At 38.5% G+C, this 21711-nt stretch overlaps 2 protein-coding genes across 2 annotated transcripts; both read left to right on the top strand.

The window, feature by feature from the left end:
• Positions 1-815: 815 nt before the first annotated feature.
• Positions 816-6242, top strand: LOC143863882 (uncharacterized). The gene is made up of 4 exons (XM_077374661.1): positions 816-1118; positions 1767-1966; positions 3824-4097; positions 5755-6242. The coding sequence occupies exons 1-4, from the start codon at positions 867-869 to the stop codon at positions 6067-6069; spliced, it is 1041 nt and encodes a 346-aa protein (XP_077230776.1). The 5' UTR covers positions 816-866; the 3' UTR covers positions 6070-6242.
• A 10158-nt stretch (positions 6243-16400) lies between these two features.
• Positions 16401-19794, top strand: LOC143863883 (putative lysophospholipase BODYGUARD 1). Its single transcript, XM_077374662.1, has 5 exons — positions 16401-16534; positions 16650-16903; positions 17309-17508; positions 18537-18804; positions 19307-19794. Exons 2-5 carry the CDS (start codon positions 16652-16654, stop codon positions 19619-19621), a joined length of 1035 nt encoding a protein of 344 aa, XP_077230777.1. The 5' UTR covers positions 16401-16534; positions 16650-16651; the 3' UTR covers positions 19622-19794.
• Positions 19795-21711: the final 1917 nt, after the last annotated feature.

Genomic DNA, 21711 nt, shown 5'->3' with positions numbered 1-21711 from the left:
TAAATTACAAAGACAATTGATGGTGCTTATAAAGAGCACTTACATGATAAACATAGAAATAAATCAAGACAACGATGGAAAGAGATAACACTAGAATATTCTAATCTAACCTAATCAAATCTACTTTCCTAATCTCTCTTGCATGCCTCTTCTAATCCACTTGGCTAATGTATCTAGTTGCTTCATTTAGCCAACTTACCCAATCTACCTCCAAGATGATCCAACGGTGAGATCTTAACCCAATCCAACTGTTGGATCCCACATATTCTAACAAAAGCAAATGGTATCTCTTTAATTCTTATCTTAACATCTTTCCAATGCTATTCGCCTATTCCTAAAGTGCTCTATATAAACACTATAAGGATATTATGTAATCCATCAAAGATTCAGTGAAAATCTCCATTTTACCCTATTTCAAGTCTCCTTTCCTGCTATTCCAACTGAGAAGAAGGAGAAAAAGGAAATAGAAGAATAAGGAAAAGAAGAAAAAGAAGACTGAGAGAAGAGACTCCGGTCAGGTTTGGTTACATCAAGCCACCATAGATAGGCTGAAAATTTACGCCACTGTAGAAAAATTTTCACCATTTATATATAAGTCAAATTCGGCCCTCATTTTCAATGTTATTTATCTGTCTTGTTGTGTACGTGTCTCATTCCAAAGCTCTGTCGTTTGGGAGACCCAAACATCTTTGAAAAAGCCAATTTCTGAGTGCTCTCTTTTGAACCATAGAAACCCCTAGAAATACGTTCTAGGTGGGCTTTTTCTTGCTTAATTTCTACTTTTCACATCCCATTTCACATATATTCTATGCATTTTATTTATGTAAACACCTGAGAATTTTTTTTTGGTTCTTACTTTTTCAGAGATGATTGGAAGAATAGCACTTGTTTTGGTGGTGGGTTTTTTGGGATGGGCTTATCAGGCAATGACACCTCCCCCTCCAAAAATTTGTGGCACTCCAAATGGTCCTCCTGTAACTTCACCTAGAATCAGACTCAAAGATGGAAGGCATCTTGCCTACAAAGAGACTGGTGTTCCAAAGGAAAAGGCTAAATTTAAAATCGTCTTGGCTCATGGTTTCCGAAGCAGCAAAGCTTTCACAATTCCAGTATCCCCGGTAGGATTTGAATCTCAGTTTTTTATTTTATTTTTTTGAATGACAAAGAATTATATTAATAAAGAATGAAATCGCAGAAGCCACCTGTCATTTAGGTGATCAAATACAAGAAAACCCAAGTAGAAAAAGAGCCAAAAATCCCAAACCATGACCCCTCAAGGAGGAAGGAAATCTATAACTTCCAATGATGAACCCCTAGAAGCTCCCTCCCTGGATAGCCTACAACATCACTATTTGACAAAATCAGAGAAATTCTATTATTCTTGGATACCTAATGGGTGATTATATAGAACACTCAAAGGGTTAAACATAGAAAGAGATAAACATAACCAAGTCAAGAGATAATTCTAGAAATCCTACCTACTAAAATTAGCCTAATTGCTAATTAAAGCTAGCTACCTAACCTACCTAGGTTACCACATTCAACCCACTTGCCTAATCTAGCACCACGGTGATCCAACACGTACAGTCTGACTGTGAGACACTATTAGCAGACCTTCGCACGTGATGAAAGGAGATAAAGGATCCTGCCACTTGATCCAATATCTCATCACTTTTTTTTACTAATGGTCTATGAAAAGGAAGGATACAAGCCCTTTATATTGGTTTTTATTATTAAATGTGGTGTGGGTTTCATTTGACTTCCAGGAGGTTGGGGTTTATTTCTTGTCCTTTGATAGAGCTGGGTATGGGGAAAGTGATCCGAATCCAAAACGTACAGTCAAGAGCGAAGCTATGGACGTTGAAGAGCTGGCCGACCAGTTGGAGTTGGGACCCAGATTTTATGTGGTTGGAATGTCAATGGGGGGTTACACTGCATGGAGCTGCCTTAAATACATACCCCACAGGTATAGGCTTCTTCTTTTTTCTGAATGGTATGCATGATTAGCCTTTCAACGGGCCCATTCCATTTCAATTGCCTCCACATATTTCTCTGTCATGATTTATTTGATTCTATAGTTGGGTCCAGTTGGATCCGCATATCCTACTATCTGTGTATTTGATCGAGTCCCATACGTCACACATGTGTCTCGCCAATTACATAATGTTGGATTTTATCTGTCTCTGTCTCTGTCTCATTATCTGTCTCTGTCTCACCAGTTAAGGGTTGATCTTTCTATTCTTCTTAGACATAATGTCTTATCACAGACCATTACATAATGTTGGATTTTTTTAATTAATCTCATTAAGAAATTATATTTCTGAATGAATTAATAAAAACTCAAGATAGTTTCAAATACTCCCCTAGAAGCATAAAGTTAGACAAAGCAATGGATTGTACAAATTAGGCATGTGGCTTTATATAGTGATGTATGGTGGGTTTTCGTATTCATTGAAATTCAAATATTCATGACATAAATGGATGAATGAATGCGTTTCATTAATGAATCTATTTAACTATGTTGCATGGATTTTTGCCCTCCTCTACCAAATCCGTGTCGACATGTCTCCGCATCTGAATCGGATATGGATTCACGTGGGACACACACGGATTCTTGTCGTAGCCGTATCCCGCACGAATCCTGTTGTTTTCAAGCAAATCCGATTCATCGTTGTCTCTTTTGAAATGTGAATCATTTATATTTTTCCTTTAAACGTATGTTTTTCTTAACTTTTTTATATGAAAGCACAACCCATACTATTTTAATAAAAACCCTAGTGCTTGGACCCCCGAACATCAACCCCCTTCCTCCTTAAACTCTCTTAATTCAAAACTCGCCTCAACCCTCTACCCTCAAATTTTTCATGAATACGCACACACATATTAAAATTTTAAAATTTGAAAATTTATTTTATTTAAAAATTACCGAATCTGAATCCTACTTTTGGGGGTTTGCCGAATCCAACACTTCGAATCCGTGTCGGATCTTGACACACCAATATGAATCCATGCAACACTGCTATTTATTGGTGTAGATTAATATGTTCATGATGGCTATGTCTTTTTAAATGCCTAACTCTTCATAGTTACCATCAATGGTGATTTTTGGATTACCGATCAATGGTGTCCTTTGAGTTCTTTCATTAATGGTGACCTTTGGTTTAATCCATTAATGGAGACTCTTGGCTTGCTCTAGGACCCTATCAATAGATGCCTTAGGTGAAGCATTGACACCACCAAATATTGAGAGAACATTGCAAATTGAGAGAAAAGCCAACCATTTTCTTATGAGATTAAGGTCCACATACTAAGCCTCAAAGTTCTGTGTGATGTTGGTCCACAATTTAATTTGTGAGATTATGTTCCACAACCGAATATTATAGAGCCCGATTTTTGTTGTTTAGAGAGTCTCGGAGCGCCTTTAAGTATTTGGGAGGTGCACCAACACTCAGTTGTTGTTCCTGGAGACGGTTCGGTCATCAAATCCTTGCACCGGAATAGAGATGAATAACGTCTTGAGCGTTCGATAGCAGCTCTACTTCTATCTTTGAGGATTCTATACTCGGTTTTGTCTTTTCACTTTTATCTAAGTTCATATTATTGCAGTTCCATTTTATTGTTTATCCTTTTTGTTCCAACAGATAATTATTTGCTAAAATCCATGAATTATATAAGGGGACCAGCCTAATATCAAAAAGTGCTTCTCATAAAGTTGAGTTTAAAATTGAGTTTGGGTCAACTCGGTTTGTCTGAGTCAAGCAAGGCAACCTTGATTTGGACTCTGATTTCTAATCTGTGGTTTTTATCGGTTATTTTCTTATAGGTTAGCAGGCCTGGCACTAATAGCTCCGGTAATAAACCGGTGGTGGCCTTCTTTTCCGGCTGACCTCACAAGAAATGCCTACGATCAACATCTTGTACAGGACAGATGGACACTTGGGATTGCTCATTATGCACCTTCCTTCTTGTACTGGTGGATGACTCAAAAGTGGTTCCCTTCGTTAAGCATTACTCAAGCAAACCCTCAGATGTTTACTCAGCAAGACAAAGAGATCTTTCAGAAGATGATAGTCGTCGGGGCCCACTCTGACTTTGAGGTACTTAATCTTATCATACAAAGACCCACGTCTATCTATCTATCTATCTATCTATCTATCTATCTATGTAAGGATTTGCTAGGGACCATCACAGAAGGCATTTCTGGGATCCGCTGTCGAATGAGAGAGCAGCCACATATGCTCACTGTCTTTTTCATTTAATTCATCCTATGTGCTGCTCTCTCATGCAACAGCCGGTCCGAGCCAAGAAATGACTTCTGGGATGGTCCCTAGCAAATACTATCTATCAATCTATCTATCTAAGCATGTTTCTTTCCATTGTCATTCGCTTTCTTTCTGTGTAATATTTTTAGGGCAGTGATAAATCTAACCCCCATATATCTTAACTTGACCGGTTGACCCCCATATAGGGCAGTGCTCACAGAGAGAGAGAGAGAGAGAGAGAGAGAGAGAGAGAGAGAGAGAGAGAGAGAGAGAGAGAGAGAGAGAGAGAGAGAGATTAGGGGGGTCCATTTATCACTGCCCTATTTTTATTGAAAAAACTTTTCTTTATATCTCATGTTTTGATTCGAAAGGGTGTTGCCCAACATTTGATAACTATGCTTGGCATGGGTGAGGCCCATCACATAAAAAAAGGATGGCCCACCATTTCCACCCAAACCCATGTATAGGGTGGGGCCCACCATTTTACAACGATGGGGGGCACATTGTTTTACAGGATGGCCCACCATTTCCACCTAAACCCCATGTATAGGGTGGGGCCCACCATTTTTCAACAATGGGGGACACAACGTTTTACACGTCATGTTTTGTATGGGATGGAACCTACCATTTTACACTTAATGTTTTGATGGGGTAGTCCCATTTCTGCCCAAACATATGCATTTAGGGTTGGACCCACCATTTTAACCCTAATGTTATTGATGAGGTGGCCTGGTCCAACACCTCTACCCAAACCTATGCATTAGGGTGGGGCCTACTATTTTACACCTCATGTTTTGAAGGTGTAGGACGCACCATTTTACCCCATGCATAGCATGGGCTCAAAATACTAGTATATAATAATCGTGGTTTTTTACCTCGTCATTCGTTTTCATTTCAAGAAATTTTTTATTGCAAATTGGAAAACCTTTGCCATGAAAAACTTTACAAAGTTCTTCTACGACAGATTTTTATTTTTATTTTTACACATCATGCATAGGATGGGTACATCTAACCCCCCCAGACTCCGCACTGGCGAGAGCCTCGTGCACTGGGCCGCCCATACCATGCATAGAATGGGTGGGGCCATCACTTTACAACACATGTTTTGATAAGGTGAGGCCCATCACTCTACATTCATGCATAGCATTCCATGTGTTAATAATTAAATACGTCTTACCATTAAAAAGAAATACTTATAAGACTACCATATATTCTACACATCATGTTTTGATACTGTAGGACCCACCATTTTACCTTCTAATTTGATGGGTCCGACAATATCTAGCTACCCTAAGTCCATGCATAGGGTGGGCCCCCATTTTTACACCTTATGTTTTGATGGCCTATTTTTATTTTGCACCCATGCATAGCATGAGGCCAAGAATGCCATCCTTTAATAAGTTAATTAATTGTTAGGGATATAATATAGGCACTCCTTTATTTTGATAATGACACTCTTGTTTTATTATTTCGCTTTTTATCTTAATTCCAGGATGAGACTAGACAACAAGGCGAATACGAATCCCTTCATCGGGACTTGAAGGTGGGATTTGGAAAATGGGAATTTGATCCGATGGAACTAAGCAATCCATTCCCTAACAATGAAGGATCCGTTCATCTCTGGCAAGGTCATGAGGATAGGCTTGTCCCGTTTGAACTACAACGATATGTTTCAAAGAAGCTTCCTTGGATTAAGTATCATGAAATTCCTAATGCTGGCCACTTATTCGTGTTTGCCGACGGTGTTGGGGATATAATCTTAAGGGCACTTCTACTTGGAGAAGAACCCACTAACTTATCTACCTAGCTTCTCTTTTCTTCCCCTAAAATAATACACACTTTGTGGGGAGTATTTCCCTCCCCTTTCGTACTTTGTATGAGCTAATTTTCTTACTTATTAATCTTCTATTTCTGTCTCAGAAATCTTCTATTGCAAAGGTGTTGGTTTGAATTTTTTACAATATATGCTGGATTTACATAGGATACTGATGTTGGCACTACCATGTTTTGTTAATTGCAGTAACTCATCTTGTCTTTTATTATTTAAACAGGTGAGGTAATATATTCGCCTTTCTTTTTACTTGGGACAGCCCGCTCTAGTGCATTTATGACTACTCTTTTAGAGTAGAGGGAGCTGTCCCAAGTTTAAAATGGGGGAATATATCATTTCCCTTTAAACAGCTGTCAAAGGTAATTACAGTTCCCAACAGCTCCCATAAGCCAATTAAAGAAGAAAATACAAGCTGAGTTTATGCAGTTACTAAAACATGGTAGTGCCTTTACATATAGAGGTGATCTAGCCTCCGTTGAGAACATGGTAGGGGTATGTTTGTCATTTCATAAAAAATAAGGGCGGGCAATATCGTAAAATAAAGGTTATCATATATATATATATATATATATATATATATATATATATATATATATATATATATATATATATATATATATATATATATAAGTAAAGTGGCAGCCCCTCCTCTATCCAGCAATTTAAAAAAATCATATCGATAACTATCTCTTAACGCAATTTTAGAATGCATGAGTTCTCTTTGATCGTTAAAAAGACCTATTATTGCAGAACGTTCCAAATTCTTCAACCATATGCCACATCACCTCCTTTATTATCATTAGTAACCTTCCAAATGTATGCAACCCTTCCTATTCACATCCCACATTTGCCCGATTTCACTTGCTATCCCATATTCTCTCTCCCTTCAACCGCGTAACCGTTATAATCTCTTGATATCCTTACCTTTCTTAATAAGATTTCTTTACTTCTTCCGTTACAGGAAATAAAAACACATGTAAACTTTCCTTTTTCTACCTTCATTGATAAAATTTCTTTAATTCTTCCGTTAGATTTGCAAGGAAATACAAAACATATTGAAACATCTTTTCTTTTCCTCCATTAAACTCACGATCCCACCCCTTCTAAATGCGTTGACAAAAAATACGCTTTGTATTCCAAGCTATCAAATAAATAGGCCTTTCTCATCTTCTTCCTCCCACATTTCTACAATTAGAGCAATGGGAGCTTGGGTGTTGTTGAAGAGTGAGCCTCAATATGGTCCGTCGCAGCTCCCTAATCCATACTCGCCACGATCCTTCAACACGAGATAGTGGGATCTCGATGACGGAGGTTGCACACCACTGACCGGGCCTCTTACAAACCCCCCTCACTCATCTAAGATTCACCTTCTATATTTCTCTTTAAACCATTTTCTCTTATCGCTTTCCCTCTTTTTCGACCTGTTTATTGTTTTTGTTTCTGTTGGTGGAAAACTATGGTGCGATGGGCTGAGTACTGATATGCTACAAATACTGTTTTGAAGAGTGGCAGGTCTAGAGTCTTGCAATTGCCAATACTGATATAGTGATGCCCTTCGTAAGTTACATGTTATATAGGTTGTTTTGATGGGTGGAAACTCTTCAAACTTTTGTAATTAGCTTAGCTCTATCCAGTAATTTTCTGCGAGGGGGTTTTATATGGCGTTCTATAGGATGTAACAGATTACCATGTGATTATCAAGACAAATGTTGTTCCTACAATATTGAGTATGCAGGGACATATTGCTTTTGCTGTTTTTATATGGTGTAAGCCGGTCTGGTTCTTCATTTTTCAAAATGTACTATATATCCCACACCATAGGATCATCCAAAAAGTACTGTACTTTTTGAAAATCACTTGCTTTTGAATGAAAGGAATGCTAGCCATTCCCAAAAAGATTACAGTTAGAGAAAATATCAATCGAAGCCAAATTACAGTTTGTTTGAAGTGTTATCTGAATCACTAATAGAATTCCTGGGACATATACATGACTTCCTAAGGTAGCAACATTTCCATGGTCTTAAGATATTTTCCATGAATGAAACTAAGGTGATAATTGATCTGATTTTCTTCACCCTTTCTTCCCTCTTCATTTCCAAACATAACATGCCAATCATCAAGAAAATGCAATTTAATGCTCCAATGGATGATTATTTTTTCATCTGTGCATGTTAATTTATTTTTGGCCACATGCGTTCGTCTCTACAGATTGATGGGATATTTGGTCCAGAATTATCCCTATCATGTATATAGCAAGAGCATGTTTCCCACAAAATAATTTGAGAAAGCCCCATATTTATCCAAACTTTAGCATCTTCTAACCATTCTGATCTCATAGTGGATCTTCAATACTAAAAAGAAAATGAAACAACACTTGCTTTTGTGCTTACGTGGTAAGCTGAATGTGGTAAACTGGGGTGGCGCCACGTGGCACCCCCATTGCATTCCCAAATTTAAAAACGCTTTAAGGGGATGTTGCACATCATTTCACACGTATTCCTCTGTCACACATAACCTTAATAAAGTATCTTTTTTCTAATAAACATTTAACGCAATAAAATTTTCTAATAAAGAGTCCCAAAAAATAGGAACTTTTCTAAATTGATTTCATGTAAATTGCAATAAGCATTTAACACAATAAAGTTTTCCAATAAAGAATCCCATAAAAATAGGACATTTTCTAAATTTATTTGTACAAATCCGTAAGATAATATTTTTTTCTTCGCCCCGTGCATCGCACGGGAATGCAACTAGTTAATATGGTATTGCATACAATGGCTAGGGACACAACTTGGGTCACGTCGGGATGAGCATTTGCTTAGGCCCTGATTGTTTTGGATTTTGAGAACTGATTGTGAGTCTAAAACTGATTATTAGACTCCAATTTACGTTTAATTTTGAGTCAGATAATGAGTTTTGGACTCACAATCGGTTCGCAAAATCCAAAACAAACAGGGCCTAAAAATAAATTGGAATCGATTATCAACCCCGACACAACCCAATTTTATTGTAAAAGCTCAACCCAACTTCCTAAAACTCGACCTGAGTTGCTCCTCCTAACTCTCTTTAGGATTTTAAAGGTTTATGATGGGAATGTAATGAGAGAAAATAAAATAAAAAGGACGAGGCATTATAACTGGAAATTTATGATATTATTTAGAGAATTTGGGAGGATTAAAGGAGACTTCCATTTAAGAATATCTAATATAATCTCAAAGTGCATATGAATTAAAATAATGAAAATGAAAATTTGCATACATTTGCATTTTCAAATGGCTTTCAAATTAGAGACACAACAGATCAGATCTGTGGGGTTTGAGGAGCCCTACAAAATCCCAAAATCAAGGCACATCCAAGGGGAATGCTTAATGTCACTTTTGGAAGGGATTGGAGAGCTGAGAGGGGACATGGAGTGGGGAAAGGGGATGATGCAAGGAAAGTAAATTACTCTATGTCTACTTGAAATGGGCGAGTTGCCATGGGATTTGGGGTCTAAGGAGCCCCAAGCTCCATGGGTTCCCCTAGACTAGCTTGGTACAAGACTACTAAGTAGAAATGGAAATGACAATGAAAGAAAGGAGAAGAAGGGAAGGGATTACCCTAGGGATTGTCGAATCCCTTATATTTTGCGACGAAGGATGGCGCCGCCCCAACTGCTTAGGGAACTCTTTCAGGCAAATTTGCCGGAATTTCGACGGTGGAAAGAGAATGCTCCTTGGGAATTTCTCCTGCGAGGATTCCGGCAGAGCTCTGGCCTCCTTCGGTAGTTTATCAAGCTCCAGAGGCACTAAAGGGGCAAGGGTTAGCCCTCACAAGTGCACTTGGGAGCCTAAGATGCTTCTCCTTGAATGCCTAGCGTACCTACTTATTTATAGGCGTGGAAAACAATGCAGATTCACCCAATTCTCGATCTGGGACTAAAAGTTGTGTTCTTGTTTTTTTACGATTTTTATCATGTGATTTACGATCGTAACTCATAACCAGTTATGATTAGGAGAATGGGTTACAATCCTAAGCTATGCTAGGTTCTTGGAAACTGGGAATATTCTGGGTGTCTGCTAGTTTCCGGGTTTGACCTCTGGGATCTCAGATTGGTAAGCTCGGGGCCATGTTTGCAATCTGGCTCTGACAAGTTTGGGTTGATATTGGATGTACTTTTAGGTTACTTGGTTTCGAGAATCTTTCCGTTATCCGTGACTATGAAATGGCAAATGGTCAATTCAATAAGGGAGGCGAAGCCTTTGGGATCATCGTCATCATCGCGGCAACCTTTCCTTACTCCGATCTTGAAAAAATGGGGTGAATACAAGTCCAAACTCCGAGAACCCTAGTGCATGTTTTTTAGCGCAGGACGTGCATAGATCGGAGCTCTACGGAAGCCCGGTTTGACCAAAGCTGATTTCGGCACCAACACTATTAACTGCACTAAAAGGCATAATTATCAAATAATTCTCCGAAAAGTCTCTGGTTGTTTTTTCAAGGTTAGTTGTATTATTATTACTTTTTTTCTAAACGGTACGTGGTGGCGACTTCATATGTTCTAGATGAACTTTAATTTTAGAATTCTTAGTGGGAAGAGAATCAAACTATGCATGAGGCCCAAGTCGGGCTAACGTGTATATCCTGTGACCGTATGGAAGGTTCCAATATTGAACGATCAGTGGTTGAGAGGGGCCCACTGTTTACACTAATTTAGCCATGAACTACTCTCTTTTGAAAAAGAGGGGTTGCGAAATGACTTTGTCCGGAATTGCTTAATCACTTGCATAAAAAAACATATAGTAGGCCATCTAATAACTGAGAAATTATATAGTGGCCGACCGTGTCAAGGTGGCACGTCAAACGTACCACCCTTGATATTTAATCCAACATCAGCATCTTAAAAAGTGCGCGGACTTGACCGGCGGACACCATATAAAAACTCCTATTAACTAACAATAACTAGTGTTCTATTACTATATGTAATAACTTCTAGAGAAATTATATGATGAAGGGCCGGAGAAACACTTTATCATGTAATTTCTCAGCTTCTCTGTAGCATTTTATATTGGAATGTATAATGTCGTCGTTTGGTAAAATAAGTCTTGATCTGTCTTGTGACAGAAAGAGACCGTTACTTTGAGGTGAAAAGAGTGCTTCAGAATCAACCCAAGAAAATCACCATCCCTTCTTCTTCTTTTTCTTTCCTGGAACTTATGATTTAATTTGTGACGTATTCATAAATGAAGCTGTGTTTGCACAACAAGGAAGAGCTAAGTTAAAAATGACAAGAAAAATAGTGTCTAGATGTTCTCCAATCATTTCCAACTTGATTAGAACACAATTTTTAATATATAATTATAACTCCTTTAAGCCCCCGTTTGGATTACAAGAATTTTCTAGAAAATAATGGAAAAGGAAAAAAAATTCCTAAATTTATTGCTTTTTCCTTGTTTGATTACAAATGAAAAAGGTGGCTTGAACCATACCGGTTCAAATTTTGTTTAGAGTGACCAATTTCTAATATTTTCCCTCTAAATAAGCCATAATTTCTCTTTAAGTCAGGTGAGACAAAATATCATTGGAAAAGTATTTTCCATAAACAATGTTCTTCCTGCAATCGAAAGAGGGCTAATCGATTGAGAAAGATAAACAAAATAGTAACCCATAAGAAATCAATAGATCCTTGTTAACATATGATCTTAATGATCACCTTGGATCCCACAGATGGATTCCTGTTTCTGATTTTTTTATCCTTTCTTGTAGGATTGTTACTTTTTTCATTTTTTTTATTTATATTTGCTTGCGTAAAATATTTGCATATATTTAAATCACATTACGATAAATAGATTGCTTAACTGTAGATGTTTGTTATGTAAGGCATTTAATAGCAATAAAAATGATTTTCAAGAAGTTCTTATAATTAAAATTTTAATAGTTAAAGAAAAGCTTATGCTAATTAGATTTTAAATAACATGTGGCTTGTCCATGGACATCTGAATATCCCTTTATATTGACATATTGTGTATAGATAAGACCTAGGCGATTCTTTGAATACCTCTAGCGTAGGGGTGAGAACTGCGTGATTCGGGTCCTCGAGGGATTACTCCTGAGTCACGTAACGACCACCTTAATCTGGATAATTAAAACGACGAAGAAGAGGTGGGTTTTGGTTCCCTCCGTTTGTCCAACACCGTCGGAGTGCTAAGCTCTCATCTCTATTTCTTTTGTCTATGGTGGGACCGGAGATAAAGTGGTGGGATAAGGAGAGGGAACGTAGCCCTATTTACAAAGAGATGGTAGGGATTTACGTTATAGGATTCAGAGCAAGAGGAACATCGAACCCTATAACTACCCAATACTGGGTTTTATAATAGAAATGCGGAAAACGGGAAAATTAATGTAATTTTTCCGATGAAACGAGAACACCATCTGAAAATTCGGCGGCGTAACGACGCTATTCGGATGGTGTAGCTCTGAATTCTCCCAAAATTCGACAGAACAACGACGTTAGTTGAACAGCGCAGCCTCAAGTTTTTTTAAATTCGGCGGAACAACGACCCTAGTTGAGTGGTGTAGCTTCGAGTTATCCTAAATTTGGCAGAACAATGGCTTTAGTTGAGGGGTGTCGCTCCGAGTGCTCGGAAATTCTACAGAATGCTGATGCCCAGTATAAGCTATGTGTGTATTTTCAGAGATTTTTGGAGATTTTCGGGGGTTTCGGGTCGTAACTCCTTCGTTGGGATTCTAAATCGCGCGCGGTCAAATCCGTTGGACTCCTTGCGGCAAGGAGAATCCATAAAACCTAATTTCATGCTTTGAAATGGTGTGAGCAATTTTGGTTTGTCTGAAATCGGGTTTCCAGAGTTTTTCGGGAGTTTTCGAGAACTTTGGAAGACCATAACTCCTTCAATTGGACTCCAAATCGCGCACGGCCAAATCCATTGGACTCCTTGCGGTGAGGAGAATTCAATGAACCTAATTTCGTATTTTGAAATGGTGTATGAAACTTTTGTACGTTTTTTACTCAAAGTTAAAATTTGGAGCGAGTGCTGTGTGAAAACAGGCTTTTTGGTTGTGCCATAAAAGGCGGGTGCCGTGTGAAACGGGCTTTTTGAATTTTAACTTAGGGATAGATTCATTTTTGAGAAGTATTTCCTGTTTCGCGAACTAGAGAGAGATCGAGAAAAAGAGAACAGGGGTCTTAGGCTCGTCATGGGACTCATCCTCGCGACAACCTATATAGATTGACATTATTTCCTTTTGTGGTTGCTCGATCATTCTGGGCTTCTGTAGAATCTGTCTTATCAATCAATGGTTTTTGAGATTTGGGTCTCCTTTCTTTGGCCCTTTTACTCTGATTTCCAACTTCTCTCTTTGGGCATGTCTTATTTGTGTGACTGAAGTGCTTGCATCGATTGCAGGCTGATGGTGTCCATTCATATTCTATTTTTTGCTTTGTTAAGCCATTTGGGGTACGTGTGAATGGTTACAAAATCTGGGAGTGTTGTGCCTGCTTTGATTTCCAGGCATAGCTAAGCCTCGAACCCTCAATTGTATAAGCTACTGAGATCAAGAGAAAACTTTTCATCTGTTTTGTCTATATAGTGTTTGAGGAGGGTCTGGCTGGCAAAAATAGTTCAATGTCTTCTGGAAAATCAATCCAAAATGTACATTAGAATTTGGATCAGTTTCACAACGGTCGGCACTGATCAAATTATGGGTTTTACGGGCCATTATATTGCATCATTACAGGTGATTTTAAGTGTCGGTAAATGTTATTTTATTTACCGCTGGCAAATTGTATTTATCGACAGTCACATAAAACTGCCTATATAGATTCATTATACCAAAGTTTTGTTTTGTTTATCGGTAAATGTACGTTGGTGAAATTGGTTTTTAATGACCACCGATAAAAATGTTGTGTGTATAAAAAAGCTGCCCCTTAAGCACTATTTCCCTCATTTAATCCTTAGTTGTTAGAGTGTGTAAGATATTACCAAATCTCATCATTGGATTAAGGTCAGGTAGTTAGATTAGATTAAGCCTGATAATGAAGTTATGCTAGATTTGGATACTAAACTAGATTAAGATAATATTTCATTCTATCGTAATTTCTCTCTGTTTTTATCTTAATGTTATGCATATATTCATTGATTAGGATGTTATGTAATCAATCAAAGATTCACTGAAAATCATCATTTTTGTAGGATTGTTAGTGCAACTAAGTTTCCAGAACCAATTTGTAATGGGAGAGGCGCAACTAATTCTCTTAAAGCCAAGGCCCACCACAGCACAGCACCCGGTACTACTATCAACGGCATTGCAGAGCCCCCTTACTAAGCGAGGGATGGGTATAAGGTGCTACACACCTCATGGGTGCACCCCAATCCGAGCTGTCAAGCCTCTTTTCAAGTCCACACGAGGTTCACGCACCCATAAGCCCCCCCCCCCCCCCCCCCCCCCCCCCCTCCACCCCCCGGGAGGACGGATGGCCTCTATAAGCCAACAATTTTAAATTGGTATCATGACTCTTTGTGCTCTATTTCTTTTTGTGTGTGTTTTGTGAACATAGCTTCCTTGTTTTGTTGTCCTTGTAGGTTTAAGCCCCGTAGGCCACAACCTTGCGTGCCTGACTTGCTTTGTCGTGAAACATCGCAAGTGACTCCTAAACCTCGTCATCAGACCGAAGCCCTCTACTAGTCACTAATCAAAACATAAGCAGTTCCATTCTCTAAGGAACGACCGATCTAGCCGTCCACCCATCCATCACCGCTCCCCACTACCACTGAAAACTCATTTACTTCTCGCTTCTATCAATAGTGGCTGCTTGAAATCTTTTGCCTCCGCCCATCACTCGACCTCCCCATATCATCACTTGCATGCTCTTTCTCTTACACTAAGAAAATAGCCCCCTATCACTATTAGCAAGCGGCCCTATAGAGCTTCACCCTTGTCTTCACTTTTTGCTACAAAGATGTCAACCCACTGATTTCATTGTGTTCATAAAACAACCCACCTCCTTCGACCGTATCAAGATTATTAAAATGGCCATTGCCATCCACATTATTGCCTAAGAGATTTCCTCTCCCATGAAGATCGGTACTTAAACCGAATCATCATAACACATGATGACATGGATGCCCACTTTTTCACATTCAGACACCAGTCTATAATAAACTAAGGGAAAGGATATCTCCTCCCCACCACACACACACACACGCTTCTCTCTCTAACAGATAAAATCCCCCAAAAATGTTAAAGGGCGTGAATTTATCCTGAAGCAGTGAACCATTCTCACAGGAACCGTTAGTGAGTGAGTGTGCGTGTGTGTGTGGGGGGGGGGGGGGGGGGGGGGGGGGGTTGTTATCATTTCCCCAAACTAATGCTATGTAGATTAGTATCTAAAACCAACCCATATGAAGAATCCCCAATTGTGGTTCAAGTTTGCTCCAGCCCATTGAGGCTCTTTGCTACTCATCTTGCAAGCGACATTCTCTTCGGCAACCAGCATCAATCACCACCATCATCAGTGGACCATCATAATCACCGTCGAAAATTGACGAATTCAATTTCCATTTCTTAATTGGGAAATTGTATTGTAATCAAGCGTATGTAGATTTCCAATCCACATACGTTTGAGGAGGCATGTTAGTGTATAAAATATATTATCAAATCTCACCATTGGATTAAGATCAGGTTGTGTGTGTGTGTGTTTTTTTTTTTTTTTTGGAATGGCAATTAAGATCAAGTTGTTGATAATATTAAACCTGATACAGAAGTTAGGCTAGATTGGGTTACTAAACTAGATTAGGATTATCTCCCTAATTTTTATCTTAATATCTTTCAATTGTTAATCCCAAGTCCTTTATATAAAGACTAATAAGGATATTATGTAATTAATCAAAGAATCAGTGAAAATCTCCATTTTACACCATTTCCATCTATCCCCATATTTCCCATGTCCTTTCTTGATATTCCACCAGAGACAGAAGAAAAAAGAAGGAAGAAGATCTAGAAGAATAAGAAAAAGTAGAAAAGAAGGAAGGGAGGAGGAAGCCAAAGAAGAGTAATTAAAGAGACTCCGGTCAGGTTTGGTTACATCCAGCCACCTTAGATAGGCTGAAATTTTACACCACTGTAAGAGTATTTTTATCATTTCTATATAAGTCAAATTGGGCCCTGATTTTCAATGTTATTTACCTGTCTTGTTGCCTATTTGTCTTATTCCAAAACAATGTTATTTTTAGAAAAACGGGTTTTAGTCTTCTTAGCAGCCCTTAAATTAGATTAAATCATATTTGCAAATATGAATACCGACTTTGACTGTTCAGCGGTCATTCTTTTATTTAAAGGTTGCTCACCCATCTACTTTTACATGTTCGGTGGCCAAAGGCAAACACCTCCTTTCAAACTGAGTGCTCTCTTTTGAACATCAGAGACCCCTAGAAATCCTTTCTAGGTGGGCTTTTTCTTGCTTAATTTCTACTTCTCACCATCCCATTTCACAGATATTCTATGCATTTTATGTATGTAAACACCTGAGATTTTTATTTTATTTTTTTGTACCTTTTCAGAGATGTTTGGAAGAATAGTACTTGTTTTGGTGGTGGGTTTTCTGGGATGGGCTTTTCAGGCCATGACACCTCCCCCTCCAAAGGTTTGTGGCACTCCAAATGGTCCTCCTGTAATTTCGCCTAGAATCAGACTCAGAGATGGAAGATATCTAGCCTACAAAGAAACTGGAGCCCCAAAAGAATCTGCCAAGTATAAAATCATCCTTGCTCATGGTTTCCGCAGCAGCAAAGAATTCAGAATTCCAGTATCCCCGGTAGGATTTGAATCTCAATTTTTTCTTCATTAATCTCCCTCAATGTAAATTGGTAGTAAAACAAAATTTACGATCATTTTTCCATATAAAAAATGGTCATAAAATTTATTTAATTTACACCCATATTACGTACAAAGAAACATCGCCTTAATGTTTTATCAAATGGAAGAATCCAAACCCTTAATTTTAGTGTTCGTCCAGTCCCGAGTTTTGGATCTCCCTCTCTCACGTGTTCCGAGTTAGGGAAGGCTTATTGTGCCCATAAATGTATCATCTTTCTCTTTATCTAATAAACCGGTAGGGTCCTGCCAAAACCCCAGCTTATCCATCGAAAAAAGAAGGCTCGAAGCCCTTTTGATTGATTTCACTTATTCAATGTGGTGTTGCTTTCATTTGATTTTTCAGGAACTTGGGATTTATTTCTTGTCATTTGATAGAGCTGGGTATGGAGAAAGCGATCCGAATCCAAAACGAACGGTGAAGAGCGAAGCTATGGACATTGAAGAGATGGCCGACCAGTTGGAGATGGGACCCAAATTTTATGTGATTGGAATGTCAATGGGGGGTTACACTGCATGGAGCTGCCTTAAATACATACCCCACAGGTATTATTATTATTAGGGTTTTTTTTTTTCAATGATAGGTATGATTAAGCTTTCGGCGGGCCCATTCGAATTGGATCGACATATTTCTAAGTCATGATTTATTCGAATCCTTAGTTGGGTCCAGTAGGATCCGCATATCCTACTATCTATGTATGGTGAAGTTAAGAGTGTCGTTGTCTAAGTCTATACCTATAAAGAAAACATGGATTTGCTAGGGAATTTCACGAAGGGTCATTTCGCAGCTCACTTTTGCAGAGAGACAGCCACGCAGGCTCACTTTTCAGCAGATTCTGTCTTATTCATTTAATTCATCGGAGGTGGCTGTTCTCTCATGAAAAACTCAGCCGCGAAATGCCTTTCCGTGAAATTTCCTAGCAAATCCCAAGAAAATATAGTGTGTTTACTATTTTGCTTGTGTTTTTGGCATAAGTCAAGCCAAGAGAAATAGATTGATTTAATTCAATATTCATTTGGGAGAATTTTTTACTTTCTTTATAATATATATTATATTATATTAATATATACCGAAAATACAGTTTGTGAAATCCCTTCTGCTATGGTCCCCTAATTCCGTTTGGTTGCCGGAATTTTTTTGGTTCTTGGGATTTTTGTGGAACAAAAAACTTCCTGGGAGATTGGTGGGAAAAAAACCTTCCCAGAAGTATCCCGGTAAAATAAAAATCCCATGTTTGGTTGACCGGACTATGGTGGGAAATTGTTTGGTTGTTTGAACTATTAGGAAGAAAAAACTTCTTCTATGAGTTTTTTTTCCTTCCTTCCTCGGATTTCGGACACCTGAGATTATTTTTCAACGGTATTTGATTGAGTCCCAAATGATTAATTAAGAATTGTGTATATGTCACACATGAGACACTCGAAAGGGACCCTCATCATCTGTCGATGTCACACACATTTAGAATTGGATCCAAAAGATCAATCAAAAGGTTGGGATGCATTGACACGAACGGACCCACATCATTTGGACTCTGATTTCTATTCTGTGGCTTTTGTTCCTTATGTTCTTGTAGGTTAGCCGGTGTAGCGCTAATAGCTCCTGTTATAAACCGGTGGTGGCCTTCTTTTCCGGCCAACCTCTCAAGAAATGCCTACGAACAACAACTCGTACAGGACCGATGGACCCTTCGGATCGCTCACTATGCACCATCCTTTTTGTACTGGTGGATGACTCAGAAGTGGTTCCCTTCTTTAAGCATTACTCAAGGAAGCCCTGATATTTTCTCTCAGCAAGACAAGGAGATCTTTCAGAAGATGATAGCAACCGGGGCCCACTTTGAGGTACCTAATCTTCTCAAACAAAGACCCATATCTATCAGTCTATCTACCTATCTATTCATCTATAATAAATATATGTTTCTTTCCATTGTCGTTAGCTTTCTTTCCAAGAAAAAATTTCATTGGAAAACTGTTTCTTTATACCACATGGGCCTAACAGTTTAGACCCAAGCATAGCTTGGATGAGGGCCTCTATTTTACACTTGCTCCGGTGGGCCCACTATTTTAAACATCATGCTATGATGGGGCGGCGCCCAGCATTTTATAACCATGCCTAGCATGGGTGGGGCCCGACATTCTACACCTCACGTTTTGATGGTCCACCATCTCCACCCAAACCCATGCATAAGGTTGGGTCTACCATTTTACATCTCATGTTATTGATGGGATGAGGCCTGCCATTTTACACATTGTCATTTGTTTTCATTAGAATGATAAGTCAATTAATTATTGGGGAAATAATAATGACTCTTTTTATTAATTAGTTTTTTTATCTTAATTCCAGGATCATACAAGACAACAAGGCGATTACGAATCCCTGCATCGGGATATGATGGTCGGATTTGGAAAATGGGAATTTGATCCGATGGATCTAAGCAATCCATTCCCTAACAATGAAGGATCCGTTCATCTCTGGCAAGGTCATGAGGATAGGCTTGTCCCGTTTGAACTACAACGATATGTTTCAAAGAAGCTTCCTTGGATTAAGTATCATGAAATTCCTAATGGTGGCCACTTATTCGTGTTTGCTGACGGTGTTGGGGATATAATCTTAAGGGAACTTCTACTTGGAGAAGAGCCCACTAACTTATCTACCTAGCTTCTTCTTTCTTTTCTCGTAAAATAATACATTTTGTGAGGAGTATATCTCTCCCCTTGTGTACTTTGGATTAGCTCATTTTCATATTGATCTTCTATTTCCTTCTCATAAATCTTCTATTGTACTTTGGATTAGCTCATTTTCATATTGATCTTCTATTTCCTTCTCATAAATCTTCTATTGCAATAGTGTTGGTTTGAATTTTTTACAATGTTGGATTTACATAGCCTAATGAAGCTTGCACTAACATGTTTTGATAATTGCACTAACTCATCTTCTTTTAATTATATTTAAACTGGGAAAGAGTAGAAATAGTAGTCATAAATACACTAGAGGGGGTTGGCTCGAGGAAGAAAAAGGGGTGAATTAATATATCACTTCCCTTAAAAAGCTCAAAAGGTTATTACAGTGCCCAAAAACCTCCGAAGCCAATTAAAAAAGAAAAGGCAAGCATAGTTTATGCAATTATTAAAACATGGTAGTGCCAATATCAATAGCCTATACATATTGACATGATCTAACCTCCGTTTGCCGCCCACAAAATATTTAACTTAACCTGGACCACCTCCTATATTTATCACTACGATAATTAATGATACGAAGTTAAGCAAGTTTATGATTGTTACCAACGTCGGTGTATGATTGTCATTCATAAAAAAATCAGGGTATTATCACAAAATAAAGGTTATTAATATGTTGTTGCATACAATGGCAAGGGGCGCAATTTGGGTGGGGTCAGGATGAGCTTTTGCTAAAAAAAAAGAAAAAAATTGGAATCAACCAGAACCAACCCGGTTTTACTGTAAAAGCTCAACCCGTATTCCCAAAAATCGACCGGAGTTGCACCCCTAACTGGCACAATATGTGGGGGTTTTCCAAATTCCCAAACAGTTGTTTCATCCTCCTAACTCTTTAGGATTTTAAAGGTCTGTAATGCGAATGTAATGAAAGAAAATAAAATAAAGAGGAAAGGACATTATAACTGTAAATTGAGAATATTATTTAGAGAATTTTGGGGGATTAAAGGTGATATCCATTGAAGAATATCTGATATAATTAATTTAAGAGTGCCTGTGAATTAAAATAAAGAAAATGAAAATGAGCATGCATTTGCATGGTTCATTCTAAATTTAACTTACTGGGGCTTTCCCAAATGAAATCAGAGTAATTAAATGTTGTAACAAGAACTTGTTAGCTGGTCCTACGAATGAGGGTGACTGAAGAGGGGGGATAGAGGGGAATGAAACTCCTTCAGGTGTTAATCTTCAATGTCCATGATAATAGGTGTAGGTTAAGAGGTCTCTTAGGACTAATGGGTGTAGGGAGTAGGTAATTAACGAGGGAGTTAAGGATAATCATACTCTAGTATTAAGATTAATCTCGTATAATTCTTGCTAATAAAAGATAGGGGTGTCAACGGATCGACCTATGTCTTAGTCAGGATCCATTCAAATCTCTTATCGATTGGATTGGATTGAAAGTGTTCTTTGGATCCTACTTTATGTATCTTAGTCATGAGAACTTCTGCCACAATCCGTAATGATTACTATTTTTTGCTATAATGTTTTTGCTAGCCACCTTTGCACCCATGTTACTTCTGCCAATCTTTGCATCAAACGATAGGCCCCAAGCCGACAAGTGACCTCGGCGAAGGTGACTAGCAAATTCAGATCATCGTAATGGTTCAGATCATCATATGGGATCCATTCATTCTAACCACATTTTCTACCCCGAAACCACTAGGGAACCACATTTTCTACCCTTAAACCACTAGCGAACGACATCTTATACCCCGGAACCACTAGGGAACCACATTTTATACCCCGGAACCACTAGGGAACCACATTTTATACCCCGGAACCACTAGGGAACCACATGTTATACCTCGGAACCACCAGGGAACCACATCTTATACCCCGGAACCACTAGGGAACCACATCTAATATCCCAGAACAACTAGGGAAGCACATTTTATACCCTGGAACCACTAAGGAACGGCATTTTATACCCCAAAACTACTAGGGAACCACATTTTATACCCCGGAACCACTAGGGAACCACATTTTATTCTTCGTAACCACTAAGGAACC

This window comes from Tasmannia lanceolata, unplaced genomic scaffold (assembly GCF_043159265.1).
Source record: "Tasmannia lanceolata isolate RefF3 unplaced genomic scaffold, GAP_Taslan_0.1 ptg000044l, whole genome shotgun sequence".
In the NCBI taxonomy this organism is placed as follows: Eukaryota; Viridiplantae; Streptophyta; class Magnoliopsida; order Canellales; family Winteraceae; genus Tasmannia; species Tasmannia lanceolata.
The sequence above is the reverse complement of the archived record's forward strand: the minus strand, read 5'-3'. Positions and strand labels throughout refer to the sequence as shown.